General features: G+C 43.6%; 1 protein-coding gene across 1 annotated transcript in view; it reads left to right on the top strand.

The window, feature by feature from the left end:
• Positions 1-25,160, top strand: part of ABI3BP (ABI family member 3 binding protein) — a 302,067-nt gene that overhangs the window by 235,345 nt on the left and 41,562 nt on the right. Inside the window, exons 43-47 of the mRNA XM_065423543.1 lie at positions 5,603-5,695; positions 10,421-10,531; positions 16,361-16,495; positions 17,898-17,966; positions 23,494-23,706. Coding sequence (XP_065279615.1) covers positions 5,603-5,695; positions 10,421-10,531; positions 16,361-16,495; positions 17,898-17,966; positions 23,494-23,706 — 621 coding nt within the window. The remainder of the gene's footprint in view (positions 1-5,602; positions 5,696-10,420; positions 10,532-16,360; positions 16,496-17,897; positions 17,967-23,493; positions 23,707-25,160) is intronic.

Here is a 25,160-nt window from a genome sequence, read left to right as displayed (position 1 = left end):
GAGTTAGTTAACATATATCCATTGCTTTGATCATGTAAAGAGTTACTTCAGTGCTATAAATCTGAAAGTAGACTGCAATTACATCAGTTATAGGGGGTGGCTTTGAAAGGCAATGCAGTTCTGTGACAGGATACCAGACTAGGAATTAGGAGACCCGGGTTCTAATCCCAGCTCTGTCACTGATTGTGTGACCTTAGGTGTGTCACTTCACACTTCAGAGCCCCAGTTTCCCAATCTGTAAAATGGGAGTAATAATTCTGAGCCACCTTTGTAGAGTGCTTTGAAATCTAAAGAATATGCATTGTCCAAACCCATCTCCTTTTATAATTAAATCAGAATTTGAGAGAACTCATAGCTTCCTAGGTGTGAGGATTACTGGATGTCTAATTCCCTAAATAATGATAATTTACAGGAGGTTCAGTAGGTCAGCCAGAAATTTAAATACTGGGGAATGTGTGTGTATATATATCAGGTAATTTGGGAAATGAAATGCATCATTTCTTAATTGTCTAAGAGTAAAATTATGCTGTGTGTGAGTATGACTTTAGATATCTAATATAATCAGAAAGTAATGAGCACTCTGAGAACCAGCAGAATGTCAAGAGAGTAACGGATCTACCTCCTGTTGGGGCAACGAACATGGACACAGAGTTTTCTTTGGGGATATTGTCAGTAAATGTTAGTTTTATTAATCTCAAATATTGAAATTCTGAGATTGTGAAGTTGCTTTTTTAGTTCAAACTACCCAGAAACCCACTGGCAGAAGATGAGAAAGCAGGTGAGAACTTGAGGATGGAGAAAGGATTTTTCAAGAGCTAAACAGGAAAGCATGGATATTGGCTGAATAGATCACATCCAGTCGTGCCTTGGAGGTTTTTATTGAAAATTAGGGATGACTAACCAACACTGAGGGTCAAATTGTATTTTTTTTTAGTCACTAAATCCTTTTGGGGAGGTAAGGATGGAGGCATGCAGCAGAGGGAGTACTCAGAAAAATTCTATTTGACTCAGTCACTCTCACATGTAACCATGCTCTATACTTGCAGGGGAAACAGGCCTGAGAACACAAAATCCAGACCTGGATTTTGAACTTCCTGAAGTTCAGAGTCAATTGGATTCAGGGTTTTGGTTTGAGCCATTTCCAGTTTGTGGATCTGTATGTGGCAGTGTGACTCGGTGTAGAGGACTGAAGTCAGGTGGGGTCATTCTTAATAAAATACACTGAAGAACTGAAGATGAATCTATTGTTCTTCTCCTAACTCTCCTGGCAGCTGCTCTTCTCTCTCCTCAGAAGAAAGAGGCTCCTCCTACAATTCCTCATGACCTCTGCCCCCACCCCACCCCCGTTCCAGTGCCACTGCTTCCTCCACGCCAGTTCCCTCTGCTCCTTCAAAAAAGTGCTTAGGTGGTACATAGACCTTGTGTCGCCCCTCTGCATAGGGAATGAATTTCACCCTAAAGTAGTGGCTAAGTAAAGATTAGACAGTGGAGAAAATTGCAGTGGTTTTTGCTGAGACTAAATTTGTTATTGTTTCATGCATTGTTACCAAACACCATATACATTAGCAGAAGATGTTTATAATCATATTAGTTCTTGAGAACAAGTAACAGATCTGTGTTCTCAAGAAGGGTCTTTTTAGCCTGAAAGCACAGAATTTTATTTATCCAATAAAATGTTGCATTATCTTTTTATCTGTATTGTGACAAAGTTGCTCCTCTGCCTTGGTGGGTCCTGCGCTTATTGGTGGATTTGCTCGCCTCAGAGATTCATGGCAGCCCTCAGTTTGGCTACTTTTGTAGTGGCTCAAACCTGCCGTTCACTCAGCTAACCTCATCACTGGCCAGCATGGGGGAAAGGGAGGAGAACAATCCCCGCAGTCTCTGCTGACCCACCTTGTGGATCGGGGGACAGGCCAGGGACCTTCCCCTCTGGTGGGACCCACAGTCTAGGTCAACTCCTCTTGTATCAAATAGGGAGATGGAGGGATGGGGGGAACCCAGGCCTGCCCTCTACTCCGGGTTCCAGCTCAGGGCCCTGTGGATAGCAGCTGTCTACAGTGTTTCCTGTGACAGCTACAATTCCCTGGGCTACTTCCCCATGGCCTCCTCCCAACACCTTCTTTATCCTCACCACAGGACCTTCCTCCTGATGCTTGATGACGCTTGTGCTCCTCAGTTCTCCAGCCATACACCTTCTCACTCTCAGCTCCTTGCGCGCCTCTTGCTCCCAGCTCCTCACACGCATCTCACTGACTGAAGTGAGGTCCTTTTTAAACAAGGTGCCCTGATTAGCCTGCCTGTCCTAATTGATTCTAGTAGCTTCTTAATTGGCTCCAGGTGTCCTAATTAGTCTCCCTGCCATAATTGGTTCCAGCAACTTTCTCATTGTTCTGGAACAGCCCATTATCTTACTCTTGCTTAATCTGCGGCTAATGTATCTACTTTCGATCACTCTCCTGTAGCCCTCTAGCCTGACCCTGTCACTACATACATACATAAAAATAGCAGAAGATGCTGTTGAAGGGGAAGTAGCAGTGAGAATGGAGCAAATTAATCTGTGTGAGTTTAAGCAAGTTACTGTCTTCTTTTGTGCCTCAATCACCCCATTTGCGAAACTGGGATATTCGTGCTTACCCAGTTTTGTAAATGTTTTAAATGTATGTAAAAGACTGGGAAAATAGATGACTAAGGGGGAATATGATAGAGGTCTATAAAATCATGACTGGTGTGAAGAAGGTGAAGAAGGAAATGCTATTTTCCCTTCAAATAACTCAAGAACCAGGGGTCACCCAATGAAATTAATAGTCAACAGGTTTAAAACAAACAAAAGGAAGTACTTCTTTACACAGTGTTCAGTCAGTCTGTGGAACTCATTGCCAGAGGAATGCTGTGAAGGCCAGAAATATAACTGGGTTCAAAAAAGAATTAGATAAGTTCACGGTGGATAGGTCCATCAATGGCTATTAGGCAGGATGGTTAGGGATGCAACCCTACGCTGTGGGTGGCTCTGAGCCTGATACTGCCAGATCCTGGGACTAGACAACAGGGGATGAATCACTCGATAATTGCCCTGTTCCCACTGAAGCATCTAGCATTTGCCTCTGTCAGAAGACAGAATACTGGGCTAGATGGACCATTAGTCTGACTCACTATGGCTATTCTTATGATCTCTAGTAAGAGCGCCAGATCCATGGCTGGTATAAATCAGCGTAGTTCCACTGAAGTCAAGTAACCACCATCATTTTTTCTTCCAAATTTAGGGAAAACCTGGGGTGGAATCCTGGTCTGATATATTATTTTGCATTGAACTCATCTGCCGTTTGCAGTTTCACATTGGTTTCAGCAAGGAGTCAGTGGAGCTAAGCTGGTTTACACTAGCTGAGGTTGTGGCGCAATCAGAGCTAAGTGCAAAGCATTCGGTTATTAGTAAGCATCATAAGAGAATACAGAGCTGTTAAAGGTACTTTGAAAAGATAATCATTGTGAGAGATGGGCCCAAATCAAAATCCTGCATCCAAACATCCTCCCACATTTTGAAGCACGCCCAGATCCAGATTTGAATGTTGTGGCTTGGGCCTGTCATAGGATGTTTGAGCCCTTTAAGAGGGAGCAGGGTCCAGTATACCTAATTGGGCTTAAAAGGGGGCACCTGAGCCCTAGAGGGGAGGAGACAGGGTGAGTGGGAGATCTGGAAAACTGCCTGAGAGCAGACTTAAAGGACAAGTGACAGTTAGCCAGGAGAGACAGGAAAGCTGAAGAAAGCTGAAAGGTCTGCAGGCCCTCCCTGTGAATAGGGAGGAATGGGCAAGGAGACTGCCAGAGGTGCTAGTCTGCTGACTTTACCAAACTGGAGGGCCAATGCAGGGAGGCTGTAAAGGGCTAAAAGGTAAGAGACCAGTGGAGAGGCTAGCCTGTTGACCTTCCTGAGACAGAAAGCCTGTGCTGGGAGGTTGAAAAGGGCCGAGGGCTAGGAGACCAGTACGGGGGCTAGCGTGATGATCTTCATGATCTGGAGAGCCAGAGCCAGGAGCCCGAAAAGAGCTGAGTCATTGCATTGTGTTTGGGTAGAAGATGCATGAGACTAGTCATGCTCAGGTGGATGGTCTAGAGACTGGGGCCCTGGAACCCAGGGCAGAAAGGAACTGGGAACAGAGTTCTGGTGGACTCATGGGTGGGTGACCTGAAGTAATGTCCAGGGGTAGGGGAATGGAAGTCACTGTGTTTTTCTATGTTTCACTGTGGGAACTGGGAGAATGGTTTTCCCACACGGATTCTACAGAATATTGTGTGTGCCATGCATAAATTATGCCCGGGGTGGGACTTTGAACTGGACAGTGAGTGAGGCTGTGCTCTTTTTAAGGCTGGACTGAGGGGAAACTGAAGCAGGTGGGTTTGTCGTACCACAGCCTGTCTTTGGAGCGGCTGCTTTATGACAGGTCCCATCTGTAATGATAACTGATGACTTTGGGATAATTTTGGCTTGAGTTTATCATCACATGCTCAGCAAGACTGTACCTGTCCTGGGTATTATACCGCTACACCGGCCACTCGACAGCTGCCATAAGATTGCCTAGAAGACTTAACTGGAACCAGTCTGCTATTGTTCAGCTTGATAAGTAATCAGAAAACTTCTCAGGATTAGTTTTAAGATCAGATCCTGTTTCCACTGAAGCCAGTCAGAGTTTTGCCAGGATTAGGCCCATAAATGGTGATCAGTGAATAAGAAGTTACTTAAAAAGAATTATCTGATTTATACTGTTGGAGCAGTACATCTAACACTTAAACAATCTTAATGATAGCTGTTAAATCTATAAAATCTTTGTTTTTAATGTCATGGGCGGGTTGGAATTGAATTTGAAATTGATAGTTATTCGACTGTGGTTTTCATTTTCATTTTCAGATAGTGTGCTATATTAATTTAGTTGACTTCTTTGAAATATTAAGATTAGTCTACATGTGTCTTAATTGTCAATATGTAAAACAGTTATACCAAAAATAGTTATGTACCAAGAATATTTATGTTGATCTTTATAGTGCCACTCAACTTTGGGTTTTTTTAAATCAGTTTACATTACTTGTAAATAGGACAGTCCTTTATATACAAAGTGAATTTTAGCCACATTTTGCCTTCAGTAGTCCAAATATGGTCTGTGTTTGGTTCAGTGTATCTCCAGTGGTTCCATATTAGGGATGAACAGACAGTCTTTTCTAGGAGAAAAAAAGAGCTGGCCCTCTACAAGAGTCAGTACATTTAATTTATGTAGAAAAAAGCTTGTTTCCTTTTTCAATATCATGTTGGGCCCTAGCTTTTCTTGAGTAACCATGGAATCTCACTGCTGTTACCCAGCCCTTGCTCTCACTACCCCTTTCTACTGCTTGTTGCCCCCTTTTTTGTGCTGTGTCTAAAATTAGATTGCCATCTATTTGGGGCCAGAACCAATATCTTCTTCCTTGCACTAGAAAGCAACTAGCACACTTTGAGGTTCAATAAATACACCTATCATTCATTGTTATTGTATGTTCTAAGGCTCATGTTTGTTTGAAAATGAGTTGTGAGTGTTTTGTCATGTATACATTTACTTTATTTTCTTTTATTTCGCAGGTGACAAAGAAACAGTTCAGAATTTTACCAACTTTCTCATGGGCTCAAATATATCGCTGGAATCCAATATTACATGGAAAAATCCAGATTCCGGTAAGATTAATTATGAAGACCATGTCACAGTTCCTCACAAATGATAAAATTGCCTTTTTAGATGACAAAAAACAAAACAAAGCACACTATGTCTATTGAAGTAGATAAAATAGGATCTCTCATTTCTCATCAGAAAAATATGTCCTCCTGGCTCAGGAGACTGGTGATAGAATAAAGAAATTTACACTTCTAGATCATCAGTTCATATCCAGCACAGGTTGCTGGGGACCAAATGTTGTTACCATCCGATGGTTGTTTGGCAAGCTATGTGGTGAAGCTGTGTGGTCAAGAAGCCACATTACAAAAACATCATCACAGTTGGTACTGATTGGCACTCTTGTTGGATGTCTCAGGAGATACCCAAGGATGGAATGGGTCTAAATGAGACTAAATTACCATCTAACCCATAAGGATACACTCTACAGACTAAGGTTGAGGACAATTAGCAAGGTAGTACGAGGAAGCTTGCACTTCCTCTGTATGTGTTGTATCTGTCCAGGGCTGTCAATTTGGCAATTTTCACAATAATTAAATTCCCATGAACATTCTACATTTTTAAAGCATTCATATTGTCAAAATAATAAAACAATCACTCTGTTCATGCTTTAATGGAGTTTTTTGTGGCCCACCCAGCAAATTACTTTTTATCTAGCTAATTGTATTCCAATAAGCTTATTAGGAATTGCATGCTTTTAATGAAAAGGAATATATATATGGTATCATTCTGCCTTCATTATAAGAACCCATACTAACTGCTACTTTGGTGTTTCTGTTCACTAGCATTTAATCTGAAAAAAAATTAGCATCTCTCTGAAGCTGTGCATGAATTTACTTTTATGCTCTTACTGATGTTTTTGAAAGGCTTTTCCTTTTGAATCCTGTCTGATGTTAAAACTTCAAAGAATGCATGCAAAGAAAAGCCTCCTAAATTAATTATAAACTGTGGTGTGTTCATAATCCCGAGATAGAACACTGGCACTTAATTTACTTGGGTAAAAAAAGAGAAATGGGGCTTACAGTTGAGATTTGGCATTTCAGTCCCTTAAAGTTTATTCAGTCTAAAAATTGTACTTAGCAAGGATTAAGTCAATATGATAAACTACTACTAGTAGTAGTAGTAGCTTCATCCAAGCAATAAGGTAAAGCCAAGGATGGCTATCAGTTTTAATTGATTAGTCCACTTTTTCTGAATTTAGGTAATTAGTATGTATTTAAGTAGATCCCTTCTGGGATTTGAAGAGTTTGAAAGGACATATTATACATATAATTTTTGAAGAATATCTACATCTGCTGTTGTTCATTTTGGTACATTATATATTATATGGTAAGCCTTTAGAGCTTTGAAGTAAGCCAATACTTTGAACTGCAGTCAAAATGGATTATTGGATATACACTGTTTTGTCATTTTCTTAAATAAGAGTGGACTGTAATTTTATTTTTTAAGTTCAGTACTATTCATGAAGCCTACCTACATGAAGTTGTACATTGTTTTGTTTTTGCGTGCTGTTATGTAACAAAAAAAATCTACATTTGTAAGTTGCACTTTCACGACAGAGATTGCACTACAGTACTTGTATGAGGTGAATTGAAAAATACTATTTCTTTTGTTTTTTTACAGTGCAAATATTTGTAATCAAAAATATACACTTTGATTTTGATTACAACACAGAATACAATGTATATAAAAATGTAGAAAATCATCCAAAATATTTAATAAATTTCAATTGGTATTCTATTGTTTAACAGTGCAATTAAAACTGCGATTAATCGCAATTAATTTTTTTGAGTTAATCGCCTGAGTTAACTGCAATTAATTGACAACCTTAGTTTAAACATGGATAGTAGAAGAAAAGTCTCTACTTAAATTTGATTTATCCTGTTTTCCAAGGTATTGGTGGAAAATGTGGTCAGTTGTGATCCATACTTACATTGTCTTTTTCTAAGACACCTCTTCAAAACTCATACAGTGTACTATAGCTGTCTGAAAAATGCATTCTTCTCACTGGGTATTGAGATAGCTTTTCCTGTATGAATGATGTATATTAGTATTATCAATTCAGAGGTGGTAACATCTGGTTGATCAGCATGAGTGGTTAGGCTCTCTGTTGAAGCAATTTTGCCATTCTGATAAGTAAAATCAGCCCGTATTTTATATGAAATTGTCACCAGCTGTAGTTGAAGAAACTGAATCAGCTATTGGTTATTTTATTATTTTAAAAAAATTGATATGTCATTGCAAATTTAAACAGTAGTTTACACACATAGCAATTTCCTCCCCCTAGGATTTTATATTTTTTGAAATTATGCATGGGGCTATACATTTTACTCCTGAGGACATTCTGCACCAAAAAAGTAAAAAATTCTGCGCACAATTTTAAAATTCTGCAAAATTCTTCAAATTTTATTTATCAAATAAATGTGGAGACTCCAGCATGGCATGGGGGAGCACAGGCCACTGGCTGCACAGAGGTGGGAGATCACTCTGCAGCTCCCTCTCGGGATATGGACCCAATGGTGAGGCTGCACCCAACCCTGACACAGCGCAAGGACTGGGTCTGCCCCAGAAACACCCCAGGGCCCTGCCTCTCTGTACCAGGTGTGGGCAGGCAGGCTCAGCAATGCAGGATCCAAGTGTGGAGGGGCTTAGTGTGGGGTGATCCAGGTGTGTGGGGTGAGAGGGTTCTGTGTGGGGCAATCTGGGTGTGGGCAGCTCAGTGGGGGATCTGGATGCACAGGGGCTTGTTGGGTGTTCTGGGTACAATGATAATGGGATTCTGCGGGGGGGGGTCTGGGTGAAGGTGGCTGGGGATCAGCAAGGGGGGATCTGGGGGGCGGGGGACAGAGCTCGGTAGAGGGGTCTGGGTGTGGGGTTCCAAATGCTGGGGGAGTGGGGCTCAGTGGGGTGGAGACCATGTGCAGCTGGTTGGGGCTCAATAGGGCGGGGATCCGGGTGCAGGTGGCTTGTTGGGGTGGTCCAGGTGCTGGGGGAGTGGGGTTTGGGGGGGTTCTGGGTGCGGGGAGAGGATCAGCAGGAGGGCCTGGGCATGATGGGGTCTGGTTGCACAGGGGTTGGGCGGATAGGGGAGCAGCTCCCTGTACAGTGATCCCTTCCCCTGCAGCTGATGAGCAATGGGTGCAGGAAGTGCGGGAGGGAGGAGAGAGTTTGCAGAACTTCCTACAGTCGGGGGAGAAATCTGGGGGTGGGTCTGACACGGCCCTAGGTGCCGTGCAGGGGAAGAGGAAATCCCGTCCCCTCTGCTCATCTGGGACTAGCAGCTGAGCCCGGCGTAGGGTAGGAGCCATCAGCCGGGTCTTCCCCAGTCCCGCCCCCCACCCCACAGTGATTTACCTCTCTGTGGGCTGCCCTGGGCACCCGAAACATACTGCTGGAGAGAGTTGTATGACCACTCTTGTGTCAGAAAGTCATTTTTCTGCAGGAAAGGAAAGAAATCTGCGGGGGACATAAATTCTGCGCATGCGCAGTGGTGCAGAATTCCTCCAGGAATAAAAAAAATTTGAATAGTCTCTAGTACAGTGAGGCTCTTGGACACTACAGTAATAAAACTGTGGGAGTGGCGTCTCATCAGCAGCATCCAACATGAGCTGGAAGTCTTGTTTCTAGTGGACATGTTTTCACAGTGTATTAGAACCTCAGAGTTACTAACACCAGAGTTATGAACTGACCAGTCAACCACATGCCTTAGTTGGTTGGAAGTATGCAATCAGGCAGCAGCAGAGACAAAAAATGCCCCCGCAAATATAGTACAATACTGTGTTAAATGTAAATGACTAAAAATAAATAAAGGGAAAGCAGCATTTTTCTTCTGGATAGTAAAGTTTCAAATTTGTATTAAGTCAATGTTCAGTTGTAAACTTTTGAAAGAACAACCATAACGTTTTGTTCAGAGTTACGAACATTTCAGAGTTACAAACAACCTCCCTTCCCAAGGTGTTCATAACTCAGAGGTTCTGCTGTACAAACTGCCCCCACAATTGCACTCTTGTCAGTTAGCTGTAGGGGAAAAGCCAAGGACTGAATGAGACAGGTGGACTATCCAACCTGTTAACCCTTGTAGGTGGTCTGTCCAGATCAAAATCGAACCATATTGCCCATTCAGTTTAGGGAAGTTTGCACTGCCCATGCTGTACCTGTTCCATAGCTAAACTATTTAAATCTTCCTTAAAATTTGTTAAAAATAAAATAATCATTTAGTATTTTTGGGTGACGCCAGCTTTGTCATGAGCAGAGATGCAAGGTAGTAAAAAAAATTACAATATTGATGGGATTTGGGAATAGGACACTTAATTTGCAGAATTCCGAATGTTCTCAGCTGGTGGTTATCCTTTGGAAGAAAAAATATCCAGTTGTGCCTACAGGAATGTTCTTCTTGACAAAAGTAACTGTGTACACTAAATGAATCTCTGAAGCATGTGGGTAACCTGTCAAAGAAAAGAGGGGTTCAAATGGACTGTCTTGGCTGCCTTGGTTTGATGACGGCGTGGTTTAATCCTGCAGGCATGCACTTTTCCTGCAGCGAATTTAAGGTCAATATGTAACTTCGTTCAGGATCTCCCTTTCTGTGCTTCTGCTGTTCTGAATGCTGAAGCACATGCCATAAAATTTTGTTTGAGAAGTCAAAATAAAGCTGTTAGCCCTATTTCTCTTTCTGATTACATGGTTTGTGGTTAAACAGCTAACGGTACTGTCTTGTAATATTTATACAGTAGCTACAGCACCTGACCGTCGGCATCCTCCCTTAGCTCCTGCCAAGCCCACACAGGTGCGAAGAAAACCGTTGCCTCCAAACACAGTGACTGGTAAACCAGGGAGTGCAGGTATTTCAGCCTTTTCATTTTCAGTTTTAATGCTTTTGGTTGCTGTGATGTGCTGAATAGCCTTAACCCCTGTTGATATCCAGGGGAATTGAGCGCAGTCAGAACTTCACAGGATCAGGTCCATTTTTGTTAGCTAAGGCAAGTTCTGCAAGGTTCCCACTTGAATTTCCTTGGATATCTATTTTATGCATGCAAAGGATGGATCTGATGAAGCACAGGCTGAATATGACTTTCACCTAAGCTACCCTCCTGAGATGAGCATGTCTAATGCTCTTTTGCCTTCACACATAAGTCCAGTTCCTTCTCTAACCAGATTTCAGTATAATCAGTCCTACTGGTGCAGCTGAAAGCATAATGGAGTGATGCAAGTTAAGTCAATATTTCCTTTTAAAAGAGTTACAGTAGATCATTTTATGACCAATAATAGCATTTACAGTTATTACATGCATGCCTCAGATAGAGGTAATCAAACATCATGCCTCAGGATATATCTGTAACTGATTATCTGTAAGAATCAGGAAGGGAAAAATGGTGTCCAACATATGCAGCATTACAGAATTTTCAGGGGAATTTGACCCATAAAAAATCAGGGTTGAGATTTGCAAAGCAGTTCAGTGGATTTAACCACACATCTTCTATTGAAAATTAATGGAAAGTGTGTGGCTAAATCCTCTGCTCTGATTTGAACTACTTAGTACTACTACTGGAGGCAGGAAATCAGACCCATAAGACTGATTGTCTGTTCTAGTATGATTAATACTTTTGTGATTTCAGTATTCCTGTTTATATAAAAAGAACGAGGAGTACTTGTGGCACCTTAGAGACTAACAAATGTATTTGAGCATAAGCTTTCGTGGGCTAAAACCCACTTCATCGGATGCATACAGTGGAAAATACAGTAGGAAGATATATACACACACAGAGGACATGAAAAAATGGGTGTTGCCATACTAATTATAACAAGGGTAATCAGTTAAGGTGGGCTATTATCAGCAGGAGGAAAAAAAACATTTGTGGTGATAATCAGGATGGCCCAAACCCACAATAAAATATAAAAGTCAGACAAAATATGAAGATAGTCACTGAAGTTTATATAAATACTTCCAAGCAAAACTGTACTTCATGATTTATTATTCTAAAAGAATACTAATACGATGCATTATTAGATAATCTTGAGCCTGCATCCAATAACTATATTGCAATTCTCTAATTCTGTTTAGACCAAACTGCAGAAATACTTCTTATGTTAAACTGTGGCATATATCACAAATATTTGCATTTTCTAAAAGTTTGATTTTATTGAAATAAAATCCATTACTACGGACAACATTAGATTTAATTCTGTGGTTTTGTGACTTACTGCAAAATTGTGTTAAATGAAAACCTGGTTTATGTTTGTAATAGGTCACTGGTTTACAAATAAAAGAAAGAAATTAAGAATGGCTCAAGCTATATTGCCTTCATTGTTATTTCCAAGGTCTGATGTATTGATACATGCATATTACTTTTTGTGTGGATGTAACTATTCATGAGTGTGAAAGGCTGCTAGGTCTGACTAGAGGCAGGCAAATGTGATGCAAATGTATACCAATCAGATCTTCTAATTCACCTCAGTTTTGGCTTCTGATATTAGTTCTGGGGTAGAGATTGCCAGTTGTGCAAGCTGGTGTGCGCTGGGCACTGTATTCAGCAGAGGAACTCACTTTGTGGAGACATTAACCAGTTTGCCCCAGGTCTCCAGTATTGAAAGGTTGGTATTGCGTCAAACTATTGCATTACCAGTTTCTCCTCTTACCACACACAAGAACAAATGCACATGAAATTTTCCCCCTTGGCATGGCAGTAGTTCCAGGTGTGAGTTAATGCTGTTAGTTGATTAATATATTTTTAAATTTATGTTGTAATTGGAACATGTTGGGGCAGTTTCATCCTTGGTGTGATTCCATTATTTAATTAACTCAGACCAGGGATGAATTGAGTCCAGGTTCTGCTCATTGTTACACTAGTGCAGTGGTCCCCAAACTATGGGGGGGCACAGAGGAACATTCGTGGACCACATGGTGGGGCCCTGGCCAGCCCCCACAAGGGGCGCAGGGAGGGAGCGCCACCCAGCCCCACTCTGCGCCCAACCCAGCTCCGTCCCCATACGCAGCTCCAATCCACCCTATGCTCCACCCCCAGCCCAGCTCTGCCCTCATTCCCTCTCTACCCCCAAGCCGGCTCTGCCTCCAGCCCCAGCTCCTCTGCTGAGGAAGCCTTGATTGTGCAGTAATGGAGGAGCGCGCAGATAGATTCCATTGCTGGTAAGTGGGAGCATGACAGGAAAAGTTTGGGCACCAATGCACTACAGTGTAAATCTGGAGAGACTTCTTTGATGTCCAAGAGTTACTCCACATTTGCACTTTTCTTCGTTAAATCTCTAATTCATTAAATCTCTGATACATCTACCAGTGTTTCATATTTTCATCCTCTTTTCCCTCAACTTAAAGGCCAATTTACATATTAGCTAGTAACTATCATAGAATTCTGGACTTTAAAGATAGAATAAACCAATTAGCTCATCCAGTCCATCTCTCAGGCCAGGATTTTCTTCGATCATACATTTCCTAATGTTTTGTCCAGTTTAGTTTTAAATGTCCCAAATCATGAAGCTTCCACCAATTCTCTTCAGAGACTATTCCACAGCCTTAATTAATTATGCATTGATTTTCCCTTTCATAATTTTGTCCCATAGTTCTTTCTTGTACCACCATTGGAAATTCTTATTAGTAACATTTTATATACAAGCTGAGTATTACGGGAGGAGTTATTGCTTAGCCATTCAAAATCTCCAAAAAGGAAGTAAGAGATTTCTATAAACATCCTGAAATTTGATGGCAAGAATGAAAGCCTTAATGGAATTTCCATTTCTGTCCTTGCGTCTGATTGACCAAAGCCACTGTCTGTTTGGAAGCGATGTTCTTGTGTATCATACAGAGCTGGGCAAATAACAGATATTTCGCAATTCAGAAAAATTAAAAATGAGTTGTTTCAGATCAAATTGAAATTTTTTTATTTAATTTTTGGCAAATCGACAAGTCAAAGTAAATTTTGCTTTGGGTTGAATGAAGAGTTAGGTTTCTATTTAGAGCATTTTTTTAATGTGTGTGTGATGGGATCCCCGGGGTGCAGCCTGGGACTGTGGGACCGCTTTGCCCCCTTAAGTCTCTCCAGCCTGGGCTGTCTCTCACAATGCCTTGCTAGTGACCAGCAGCAAACCCCTCCAGGTGCTGTTAGCACTCAGCACAACTGCATGTGGAGACCCCACACCCAGCTAGATTGCATGAATACTCCCAGGGCCACTCATGAATCACACAGAAAAAGGCATTAGAGCCAAATCACTCCAGCTCCCAGCACTGTACCTCAGGAATATACCGTTTTACACTGCTCAAGATGGGCAAAGCAAATTTATTAATTGGCTCACCACTTCATCAATGGAAAGTGGATATACACCAGCCTTTGCAAAACCTGAGCAGATTTGCCACACACTTCATACAAACTCACTGGTAAAGATAAACAGTTAAATAAATTTATTGACTATAAAAGGTAGATTTTAAGTGATAGGCAAAAAGTCAGAGTTAGTTACCAAAAGAAATAAAATATAAGCACGCAGTGTAAACTCTCAACCCCATAAGACTGGGCAACAACTAGACTAAGCAGTTTTTCTCACCCCAATGGATACTGCAGTCCATAGTATACAGATTTCACCCTTAAAATCTGGGCCAGTCCCCTCAGTTGGAGTCTTCAGTCTTCTTCTCAGTGTCTTTGTTGCTTGCAGCATAGGAAGGGGCAGGAGAAAAGGCACAGCATGTGGCCACTGTATCTGTTTTATAACCTCAGTCCCATGTGCTTGGGGAACACAAGTCCAAGCATGTCTGGGTGCATTGCCTAGTCTCCAGGCAAGGCTGAACAATTCCCCCGGTGAGGCCTCATGCAGGTGAGTCATTGCATTGTAGCTCCCTTGCTGGACAATAGTTGTTGATGGGTGGATTGATACCCTGCTCGGGTGTTGGTTACTTTCCTTGCAGTTGCCTCTGGGGAGCTAATATCTGGCTGATTCCCCAACTTACAGCATGTTTTAGTGACAACCATACAACACAATTCTCATAACTTCATATGCATTAATGATATACATATATGGATAGAGAAATGACTTTTAGTAGATCATAACCTTTCCCCTGATACCCTACAAGGCATGCTTTATATGTCAGATCACGATTATATAAAAATGAGGATTATGGGGGCTCCAGGATGCTCCCCCAAGGTATAGAATGTCACGGTGTGTTTATAAAATTATAGGAAGTTTTGAAATGAAATCATTTTGAACCAAAAAAAGTGAAAATGTTTCTTTTTGGGGGATTTGTTTCTTTGTTTTTACTGTAAATTTGGCAAAATTGATATGAATTTGCAAAATGTTTCAATGTTGGCAAATCTGCATTTATCAACAAAAAAATGTTTTGTGTGAAAAATATTGACTATCTCTTGTGTCATGATAAGCAGGGAGCAGGCCTAAATTATATAGTATTTGAACTCTTTGAGATTTGCCATGCAATATTTGTTAGAAAATATCTGACCTTTTTCAAATGTAATTTTGGACTTCCACTTACTTTTTGAAAACAAACTACAGTAGAACCGCAGAGTTACAAACACCTCGGGAATGGAGGTTGTTCATAACTCTGAAATGTTCGTAACTATGAACAAAACGTTATGGTTGTTCTTTCAAAAGTTTACAACTGAACATTGACTTAATACAGATTTGAAACTTTACTATGCAGAAGAAAAATGTTTTCTGACGTTCTACTGTAGAAATATTTTGCCACAAACCATCCACCTCTTCAAATACTTGTCTTCATCATTTAATTGATACCAGGAGAGAATAAAAACAATATCCCATGATCTAAAATAATTAAAAATGGCAAATAATTTAGTCATTTATTTTCAATGGAGAATAATAGCGCTACTCATCAACGCCTTCTCAAGATGGATATTGCTTACTATAAAAAAGGGTCTGTCCAGCCCAGAATAAAACCATCCTACCCAATTTCTGAGCCCATTGTGCTGTAGATTGTACAAAATGTTGGGCAGAACTAATGAAAGTCATGCTGTTTGTCTTGAATGGATTTAGAGCTGCCCTAGGAAATACTGTAACAAACTTTTTAGGGTTCCATTGTTCAGCTGTGTAAATTCAGCTGTAATTAGGACAACCCTTGCTGGCTGGCTGTTTACATCCATAATCCTCCTTCATACTATGGACTTGGTAATGTGCCCACCATGTTGAGTATGCAAATGAAAGGAACTTAAAAACAGTATTACACGGGAAGAGTCCAAGTCTCAGTTACTGAATTTAGCTCTCTCATCATGTACCTTGTCATAGGCGTAAACCATCACCATTAACCTAGAAGCAGAGAATTATAGATGAGAGAAACAAAAAAGTTTCATTGGGTAATTTTGTCCCTTTACCAATTAGTGTAGGATTGCGCCCTGTAGTATATTCAACTAACTATATTCAATTTTTATCTGCCTATATCCCTCAGAAATCAAAGTTTGAGTGACCTAGCATTTTTTTATATATTGAAGGTGTAGACTATATTGTTTTAGCTGCAATCAGGATTTGTCCAGTCTTTCTTGAGTCCAACTGGAAAATGGTGCTGTGCTGAGGGGGGAGCTATGCTTGAAGATGGAAATAGGTGCTTCCCTCCTAAATACATGATTCCCACTCTTTTTCCGACTAAACAGTCGTAAAAATCTGAGTTGTGTTCAAAAGAAAACAAGCTCACTTCTTCCACATAGGAATTGCCTTGAAGTCACGAGCTCCACCTTCTCCCACGACTATTGTAGCTAAATCTACTGGACCAACCATATCTCTGAAGATGGAAACACCAAGAAAGAAGCCAACAGTTTCTGCTTCTCCTCCAGAAGACTATGGTAAGCATGTTAGGAGCAGTTTTGTTTTATCTTTGTTTGTTTTTATCTAAAGTTCAGGGAGCTCCTGTATTAAAGTTCCATGCAATTCAGCTACTTGATTGTATCAGTCACTTAAATTTTTGTTGCATCCCTTCCCCAAACACTTGTATTTATGTTATCTATTTAATATAAGGGCCTCTGGACTAGTTCTGATTCTGATCTCACTTACACAACTTCTGCACTAGTGTAACTGCATTGAATTCAACTGACTTACTCCTGATTTGCATCTATGTGATATCAGAATAAGGCCCTTTGTCTTCCGAGAAGTCTGTACATGCCTCACACACTTTTGATACTTACTATAGAGGCCACTTGAATTGTGTTGAGGGACCACAAGATGTAGCCTCCTTTTCTGAGAGTTTCACTATATGTAGTGCCACACATTCATGTCAAGCTGTTACTCATCTGTGATCTACACGGTGGTATTATTGTTGTATATATCCACCTAGTTACTCTGATAATCCAGCCCCCTTGCATATAAGAAGTAATATGAGATGGGTACAAGCCACTAGATCTGGTTTTTAAACTCATCTGAGTTTGGGAAAATAAGAGCTGCTTCACTTGGAGAGTTGTATAAAGCACTAGTGTAGGCTGAAATAACTTAGGGACCTGAGATTAAAAAGAGACACATGCAGAGTGCTTTCCTCAATTTTATATAACTTAATATAAAATATTTATTCAAACCTCTTCAGATTTATCAGGCTGAAATATACCTTTGAATGATTTCTCACTTGTGACTGCCATGGTGCCATATACTTTGACGGAAGCAGGGTTTGCGTCTAAGTGCAGAATTTGGTCCATTTTGTTTGCCATAATTAATATTTAATTATGAAATATTAACTTCATGGGTCCTATTCTGCTTTTTCATGTACTTCCATTGGCTTCCAGCATACTTGCACTTCTCTTTTATTGATTTTAATGGGAATTGCATGCTGTGAAGACAGAATTTGGCCCATATTTGCCATTTTGATTGTGGAAGCTCTACTGAATCAATGTAATAGTCTAATGTGCTTATGGAGACTGAGCCAGACCATGAGTTAAAGGGTGGAGAGTCAATGTGATGCAAAAAGATGCTTTGTTGGAGCTTTAAAGAGGAGTGTGGATATTCTGCATGGACTGGATTTGACAGCAATAATGAGCTCAGTCATTTGAGTAATGATTATCCTGGTTTTGGCAGAGAAGCTAGGCTTTTATTTTCCATCACAGCCAAAATGAGGTGACTACTAGGAGAAAGCAAAAATGACAGCAAGCATGCACCATGGAGAGGTAATTTAGAATGGCAGATGAAATATGAGGTGTTGTCATTTTTATATTGCAACTTGATGCTTTTCTGAGAATTTTATTGTGACTGTGTCTTCCTCAGTTAATACAACTGTCTTCAGCTCGAGTCCTACATCAGAGACTGATTCTCTGGGCAAACAACGGTTCACAGGTATGACTGTAATGGCTACATTCCTTGGTTATTAAGTCAGTTTTCATATATTTCCCCATCTATATATATCTGTAGAAGTGTTAGACTCATCAGTAGAGTGCCTCCTCATGACCAGGAATGGTGTAGCAGTTCTCTCCCAGTCTGGCATTCCTTGCCAATAGCCACTCTGGTCCTCTGGTGGTCCATCTCTTCCTTTGATTTGGCTCTTCAGCCAAGTCCACCCCTTCTACAGTGTAACGGGGCGGGATTCACCCCTGCAGCACCTCCTGCTGGTAGTCCAGGGAATTAGCATCTCCAGCCTCTGGAGCGCCCTCTGCAGGCTGGTGTCCCGCTTGCTGCTGGGCCCGAGTCCCTCCTGGACCCCGGTGCCCCTTTCAGGCTGGGGTGGTGCCCCCTGGCAGTATCCCCACAGATCTGGGTCTCTCCTCCCTGGGGAACCCCCACCCTCTATCCCCACCTCACCTCAGTCTATGGCTACTGCCAGTCTCAATCTAGCCCCCGTTCACTGGGGCAGACTGCAGTGTAAATGCCACTCATCACTGGCAAGGGGGGGTTGGACTTGGTGCCTCTGCCTACCCTTGGGCTGCCCTCTGCAACCCCAGTACCTTTCTTTGGCCTTTAACAAGGCCTGTAGCCTTGGGGGTTTCTAGGCCGGTGCTCTGGCCTTCCCCCAGCCCTGCTCCAGTCTTGGTACCCTGATTAGCTTCTAGCAGCCAGGCCCATCCCTCTCCACATCTAGAGAGAGAGTCTCTTTGTGCTCCTGGCCAACTGCCCTCTTATAAGGGCCAGCTGGGCCCTGATTGGGATGTGGCCACATCTGTGGCTGGTTCCCCAATCAGCTGAGGCTTGTTGCTTTTCCTAGCAGCAGCCCTCTCACAGTCTTAGCCCTCTCCCAGGGCTGACTTCAAGCCCTTCAGGGCAGGAGCGGGTGACCACCCCGCTACATATGGTAACAGAACAGTCGAGCAATTTATCAGGTCTTCAGACCCAACTCTGGGTCCCATGGTTGTCACTCCCTTTTCTCAGGACTTTCCATCATCCCTCTCCCCTTCTCTGGCTTAATGTCTGCTCAGCAGTGGCTGGTAAGGGAACCTGGGCTGTCCCACTACACCACATTCTAGCTCAGTGACCCTGTAACCAGCAGCAAGGAATCCTCCATCCAACTCTTTGCTGTTCTTTCCTTGGACTTCTTCCTTTCTCAGGCCTTCAGCCCCGCAACTCTCTGGGCTCACCCTTCTTTCAGGGACAGAATCCCCCTAACCAAAATCCCAAAGTAAAAGTAGAAACTTAAACACCATTCTACCATCCTCTGGCTCTTTCCACTCTCTGATCCCAGGCCAGGTCTACAATAGAATTTATTGGTGGATTACCAATGCTGGCAGGAGACTCCCTCCCATCAGCGTAGGTCGTATCTAACCTCAAGTGGTACATCAGTGCCGCTGTAGTGTTCTAAGTGTAGACAAGCCACCAGAGAATAACTGCAGAGTACCTGCCTGTTTTCTTGCAACCCTTTTCTGCCACAGCTTCCTGTCTTTATACCAGGGGTCGGCAACCTACGGCATGCGTGCCAAACACGGCACGCGAGCCGATTTTGAGTGGCACGCTGCCTGCCCGGTGAGAGGAGGAGGAGGGGCGGAGGGGCCGGAAAGCGCCATGCTGGGGGAAGAAGCGGGGGCGGAGGGAAGCTTGGCTGCTGCAGGACCAAGCTTCTGCCTCCTGCCTCCGCAGGGGAGAGCGGTGTGGGGGGGTCCCAGCCCCCCGCCCTACTCAGCCCCCGCCCACCGCTCTCCCCTGCGGGGGCAGGAGGCAGAAGCTTGGTCCTGCGGCAGCCAAGCTCCCCCCCCCCCCGTTTCTTCCCCCAGCTTGGTGCGTTCCGGCCCCTCCTCCTCCCCCTCCCTCTCCCTGCCGGCGATGGCCCTTGCGAGGGGGAGGGGGAGTGGAGCAGAGCCGAGCGGCAGCGTGCTCGCTGCTCCATAGAGGAGGCAGAGAGAGGTAGGGACGGGCCTTGGGGAAGGGGGTGGAACAGGGCATATCATTCCCAGCCCCCTGCCCTGAGCGGCTCATAGCAGGGGGCTGGGAGCACCCCCACAAGCCGAGCACCCCAGCCTTCTGCCCTGCACCCCCACACACCCCCAGCCCTCTGCCCTGAACCATCCCACACACCCAGCCTTCTGCCCTGCACCTCCACACACACCCCAGCCCTCTGCCCTGAGCTCGAATCCCCCCAACACCCAGCCTTCTGCCCTGCACCTCCACCCCCAGACTTATAGAGAGAGACCTTCTAAAAAACGTGAACATGTATTACCAGCACACGAAACCTTAAATTAAAGTGAATAAATGAAGACTCGGCACACCACTTCTGAAAGATTGCCTACCCCTGCTTTATACTAACCCCCAACTCCTCCCACATCAGTAATTGGTAGAGCCCTGCGCGGATACAAATTTATGTCCGCGGATATAAATCGGTATCCACTGAATCGCAGGGCTCTCCCAGCATGGTTGTACCACCCGCAGCCCCGCCCCAGCCCTGTCCCCATCCCTTCCACATAGCTGTCTGCATCTCCTGTCTGGGGGCGTGTGCACCGCTTGAACACAAGAGCATGACCAGGGACAGCTGCCGGTGAGCCTGGTGGCTGGGAGCGGTACAGCCGTGCTGGAGCTGTCAGTGCGGGGCACAGGCTCCTGAGAGCAGCAGCCCCACATTCTGTTCTGCTGCGGTTTCCGGAAGTGCCCTGCGGTTCCACAAATACCGATTTATATCCGCATCCACGGGTATAAATTTGTATCCACACAGGGTTCTAATAACTGGGACTGACCTACCCTCCAGATGGAGCAAAGTACCTTAATTGAGCTCTCTAGCTCCAGTTAACACTTATCCATACCAGTGTGTGGTACACAACCCATCACAATACCCTGTTTAGTTCCTGCTTCCAAACTTTAAATGCTTTTTTTTCAGTTACATTTTGGTGGCAGATGAAAGGACTTCAGTGTAGGCTACCTAATCATTCTTGACTGGAGGACAGGAAACAAATCTGCCAGAAACCACTTGCCAGCAATTGTGCTAATGCATGCTGTTCATATTCTATTGAAATCATAATGGAATATCCTAATATGCCTTGCAAGCCCACCCATACAGGCTTTTACTATTTATTACCACTGTGCCTCAATGCAAGCTTTACTCTATGGATTACTCACCCTACCAAGTATTACAGGGCAAACCCATTCTTACAGATAATCCCCACTGCTGCTGGTGTGCCTGATCATAAAAACTCTGCTGGGAAGAAAATACGTCAGTCACTGTAATAATTGTCTTTTAAACCAATTGTGCATTTTCTTTCAAATAGAGAGGCACTATCGAGTGTTGAAAACAAACCTGAAGCATGGGAGTGCAGAGTTACAGTAATAGCTCCCATCTCCTCAGAGGAAGAATTTACTCTCCCAGACTAATCCTGCCTCTTTCCAATCTATGCATAGAAACTGTTGCATGTGCAATTAAAGCCATATTAATACTCGTATCTCGCTAACCTAATAAAGGTTTCCATTTTAAGGTTAATACACTCTTTATCACCTTCACTAATCTTTTATAATGTCACTACAGAATGCAAAACTCTTGCCTTTTAAGGATGGTTTCAGGGCTTGATCTTGCACCATTGAAATCAATAGAAATTTCCACTTGACTTCAGAACTGGCAGGATCAGGCAGATAATGAGTGCAAGGCCCTGCATTAAACTTGTTACCCTTTTTGTGGAAACGAGACCATGATTGTTATGTATTATAGTAGCAGCTGGAAGCTGCAAACAGGATCATAGGACATAAAAATATAGGGCTGGAAGGGACCTTGAGAGATCATCAAATCCAACCCAGTATACTGAGGCAGGACCAAGTAAACCTACCATCCTTGACAAATGTTTGTCCCACCTGTTCTTAAAAACCTCCAAAATTGGAAATTCCACAAATTCCCTTGGTAACTTATATCACTGCTTAACTAACCTCATAGTAAGAAAGTTTTTCCTAATGTCTAACCTAAATCTCCCTTGTTACAGTTGCTACTACTTCTGCCTTCAGTGGATATGAAGAACAATTGATCACTGTCTTCTTTGTAACATCCTTTGCCATATTTAAAAACTCTTATCAGCTCTCCCCTCAGTCTTCTTTTCTCAACACTAAACATGCCCAGTTCTAACTTTCCTCATAGGTCAGGTTTTCTTAAACTTTTATCATTTCTCTTCTGGGCTTCAATTTGTCCATACTTAAAGTGTGGTGCCCAGAACGGGACACAGTACTCCAGCTGAAGCATCACCAGATCCGACTAGAACAAGACCATTACCTCCCATGTCTTACATATGACACTTCCGTTAATACACCCGAAAATGGTATTAGCCTTTTTCAGAGCTGCATCACATTGTTGACTCATATTCAGTTTGTGATCCACTATAACCCACAGATCCTTTTTGGCAGTATTACTGCCTAGCTAGTTAGTCCCCATTTTGTAGTTGTTCATTTGATCTTTCTTTCCTAAGTGCAGTACTTTGCACTTGTCTGTACTGAATTTCATCTTGGTGAGTTCAGGGCAATTCTCCAATTTGTCACGGTTGTTTTGCATTCTAATCCTTTCCTCCAAAGTGCCTGCAACCCCTCCCAGCTTGGTGTCATTCACAGATTTTATAAGCATACTTTCCACTCCCTTATCCAAGTTATTGATGAAAATATTGAATAGTACAGAACCCAGGATAGACCCCTGTAGGACTCCACTAGAGACAACCTCCCAGTTTGATGATAAACCATTATTAGCTACTCTTTGAATATGGTTTTTCAACCAGGTTTTTCATCTAGACCACATATCCCTAGTTTTCTTATGAGAATGTCATGTGGGATTGTGTCAAAAGCCTTACTAAAATCAAGATGTATCATGTCTACAGCTTCCCTTCTTCCCCCACCATCCACGAGAGCAGTAACCCTGTCAGAGAAGGAAGTTAGGTGGGTGTGGCAAGATTTATTCTTGACAAATCCTTGTTGCAGCAGGGCTTCATTCTTCTAGACACTGTAAAAATAGATAATCAAAGTCTGTCCTTGTCCCAGTTTGTGATAGAAACTAATTCACTTGCTCAGAATATTTAGCTGTGCCTTCACCCTGTTGACTCCTATGTAACACTGTCCCTGCAATTTTGAGTGCCCACTGCCATCATCACTCGTGCGAATGAGAGATGGGTGAAATGAGCACAGGCTCCAGGTGTACAAAAATCACACCAACGTGTTGGTGTTGGGATATTTATTATTCTGTCTCTCACATGTAGGCATTAGAGAAGATAAGTTACAAAAAAATTGGAAAATAATAGTTAAAACATACTCACAGAATACAATGCGCACACGAAGTGTAGATGTGACCATCACAGAATGGCATCTGTGTGAGATTTTGGACATGATTTGTCAGGCAGGATTTCCTACTTCATGCACTTAAATAAGTTTTGCCTTGTAGCTGCATTCTGCTGTCCTACCTAGCACTAACTGGGTGATGCTTTTCTCCTAGGCCCTCACGTCAAGTACATGCCAAAAAATGACAGCGAGCCATGTTCTATTACGAGAACTCTCAAATACTTCCAAGAAAAGAAGATCAGCAACAAGGAAAATGCTACTAGCCCTCCACAAAATCCTCCTTCCAACCTCACTGTGGTGACAGTCGAGGGTTGTCCAAGCTTTGTCATACTGAACTGGACAAAACCGGAAAATGACACCGTTACCTGTAAGTTTAATTTCAGTTATCATCTACTACTTCAATATATAACACTGTATGCTCATTTTTACTTTAGTTAAATGTTTGTTGTTGTTTTGTGTCCACAGATGAAAGTATCATTTAGATAAAGGGAGCCTGACTCTTCACTGGCTAGCATCTTGTATAACTATTGACAATTGCAGAAGGTGGGTGTAAAATGCTATCAAATCAGAACTGTGGAGTTCTTCGAGTGATTGCTCATGTGTATTCCACTATAGGTGTGCGTGCTCGCCATGTGCACCGGTACCAGAAGTTTTTCCCTTAGCAGTATCCTTAGGGTGGGAGCACCGCTGCGACCCCTGGAGTGGCGCCGACATATCGCGCCATAAAGGGGGCTGCGTGCTCCCCCCACCCTCAGTTCCATCTTGCCGCCAGTGAAGGTAGTCGGAACTTGCTCCAACTTAGCGTAGCTGCAGCGTTTCTAGCTTAGTGGTATCCAGTTTCACTGATCTCTTCCCTTACTGAACTTTCTTTCGCGAGTGCCTGGCTCAGGGCATGCCCCGTGGCCCAGGCTTCAAGTCAAGCGACTCCTGTCGCAACTCCATGCCCAAAAGCGATCCACACAATCAGTGTCTTTGCTGTCTGGGCGAGTCTCACGTTAGTGAGAAGTGCAAGATCTGCCGCTTCTTCACGCCGCAGACGAAGAAGGAGCGTGAGATCCGACTCCGAGCTCTTTTAATGGAGTCGGCATTGACCCCGACACTGGTGCGTCGAGCTGACACCGCGCTGGGCTCCGCGTCGTTGGCACGTGGAGAAGCGCCTCCAGTGCGCCGTTCCGAATCGGCACCCGGTACCGCTTCCTCGGTGCGCAGAGAGGCACCGTCGACGTCCCGGCACCGCTCCCTAGCTAAGAAGCCAGGGAAGTCTCAGCGGCGCCGAGAGGACGGGGTGAGGTTGGGCAGCCCGCGATCCCCACCGGGACAGAGACCTCCGACTCGCGCTGAGCGAGTAGTCCAGTCCCGTCCGCGCGAGCCTCACCTGAGGTACGCATGCCTTCGACACCAGAGGCTCAGGCCGCACGTGATATACTGACGCTTCCAGTGCCGGAAGCGCCGCTGCAGTCGGGCCCCCGGTCCCGTGGAAAGCCGCCCTTGGGCGCCCATCAGCACTCCTCGGAGGTGTCGGAGGCCGAGGCACCTTCCCGGGTCGAGGTGCCGGTCAGAGCCCCACGACACGCGTTGACTCCGCGTCCAGACTCTTCCTGGAGCGGATCCCACTCCTCCGGTCTCAAGCACCATCGAGGAGGTGGCAAGAGACAGCGCCGTTCCTCTTCCAGCGAGTCCGAGAGGAACAGGTCGCGACGCCGTCGGCACCGACGCTCCTACTCAAGCGCCCGCCGTGTCAGAGGCCATGCTCGCGGTGCGTCCCGAGAGTCCCCGGCACCAAGGCGCTGCAAGGACTCCAGGGACAGCTCCTTGGACATA

This window comes from Emys orbicularis, chromosome 1 (genome assembly GCF_028017835.1).
Source record: "Emys orbicularis isolate rEmyOrb1 chromosome 1, rEmyOrb1.hap1, whole genome shotgun sequence".
Classification (NCBI taxonomy): Eukaryota; Metazoa; Chordata; order Testudines; family Emydidae; genus Emys; species Emys orbicularis.
This window is presented reverse-complemented; position numbering and strand designations above follow the sequence as displayed.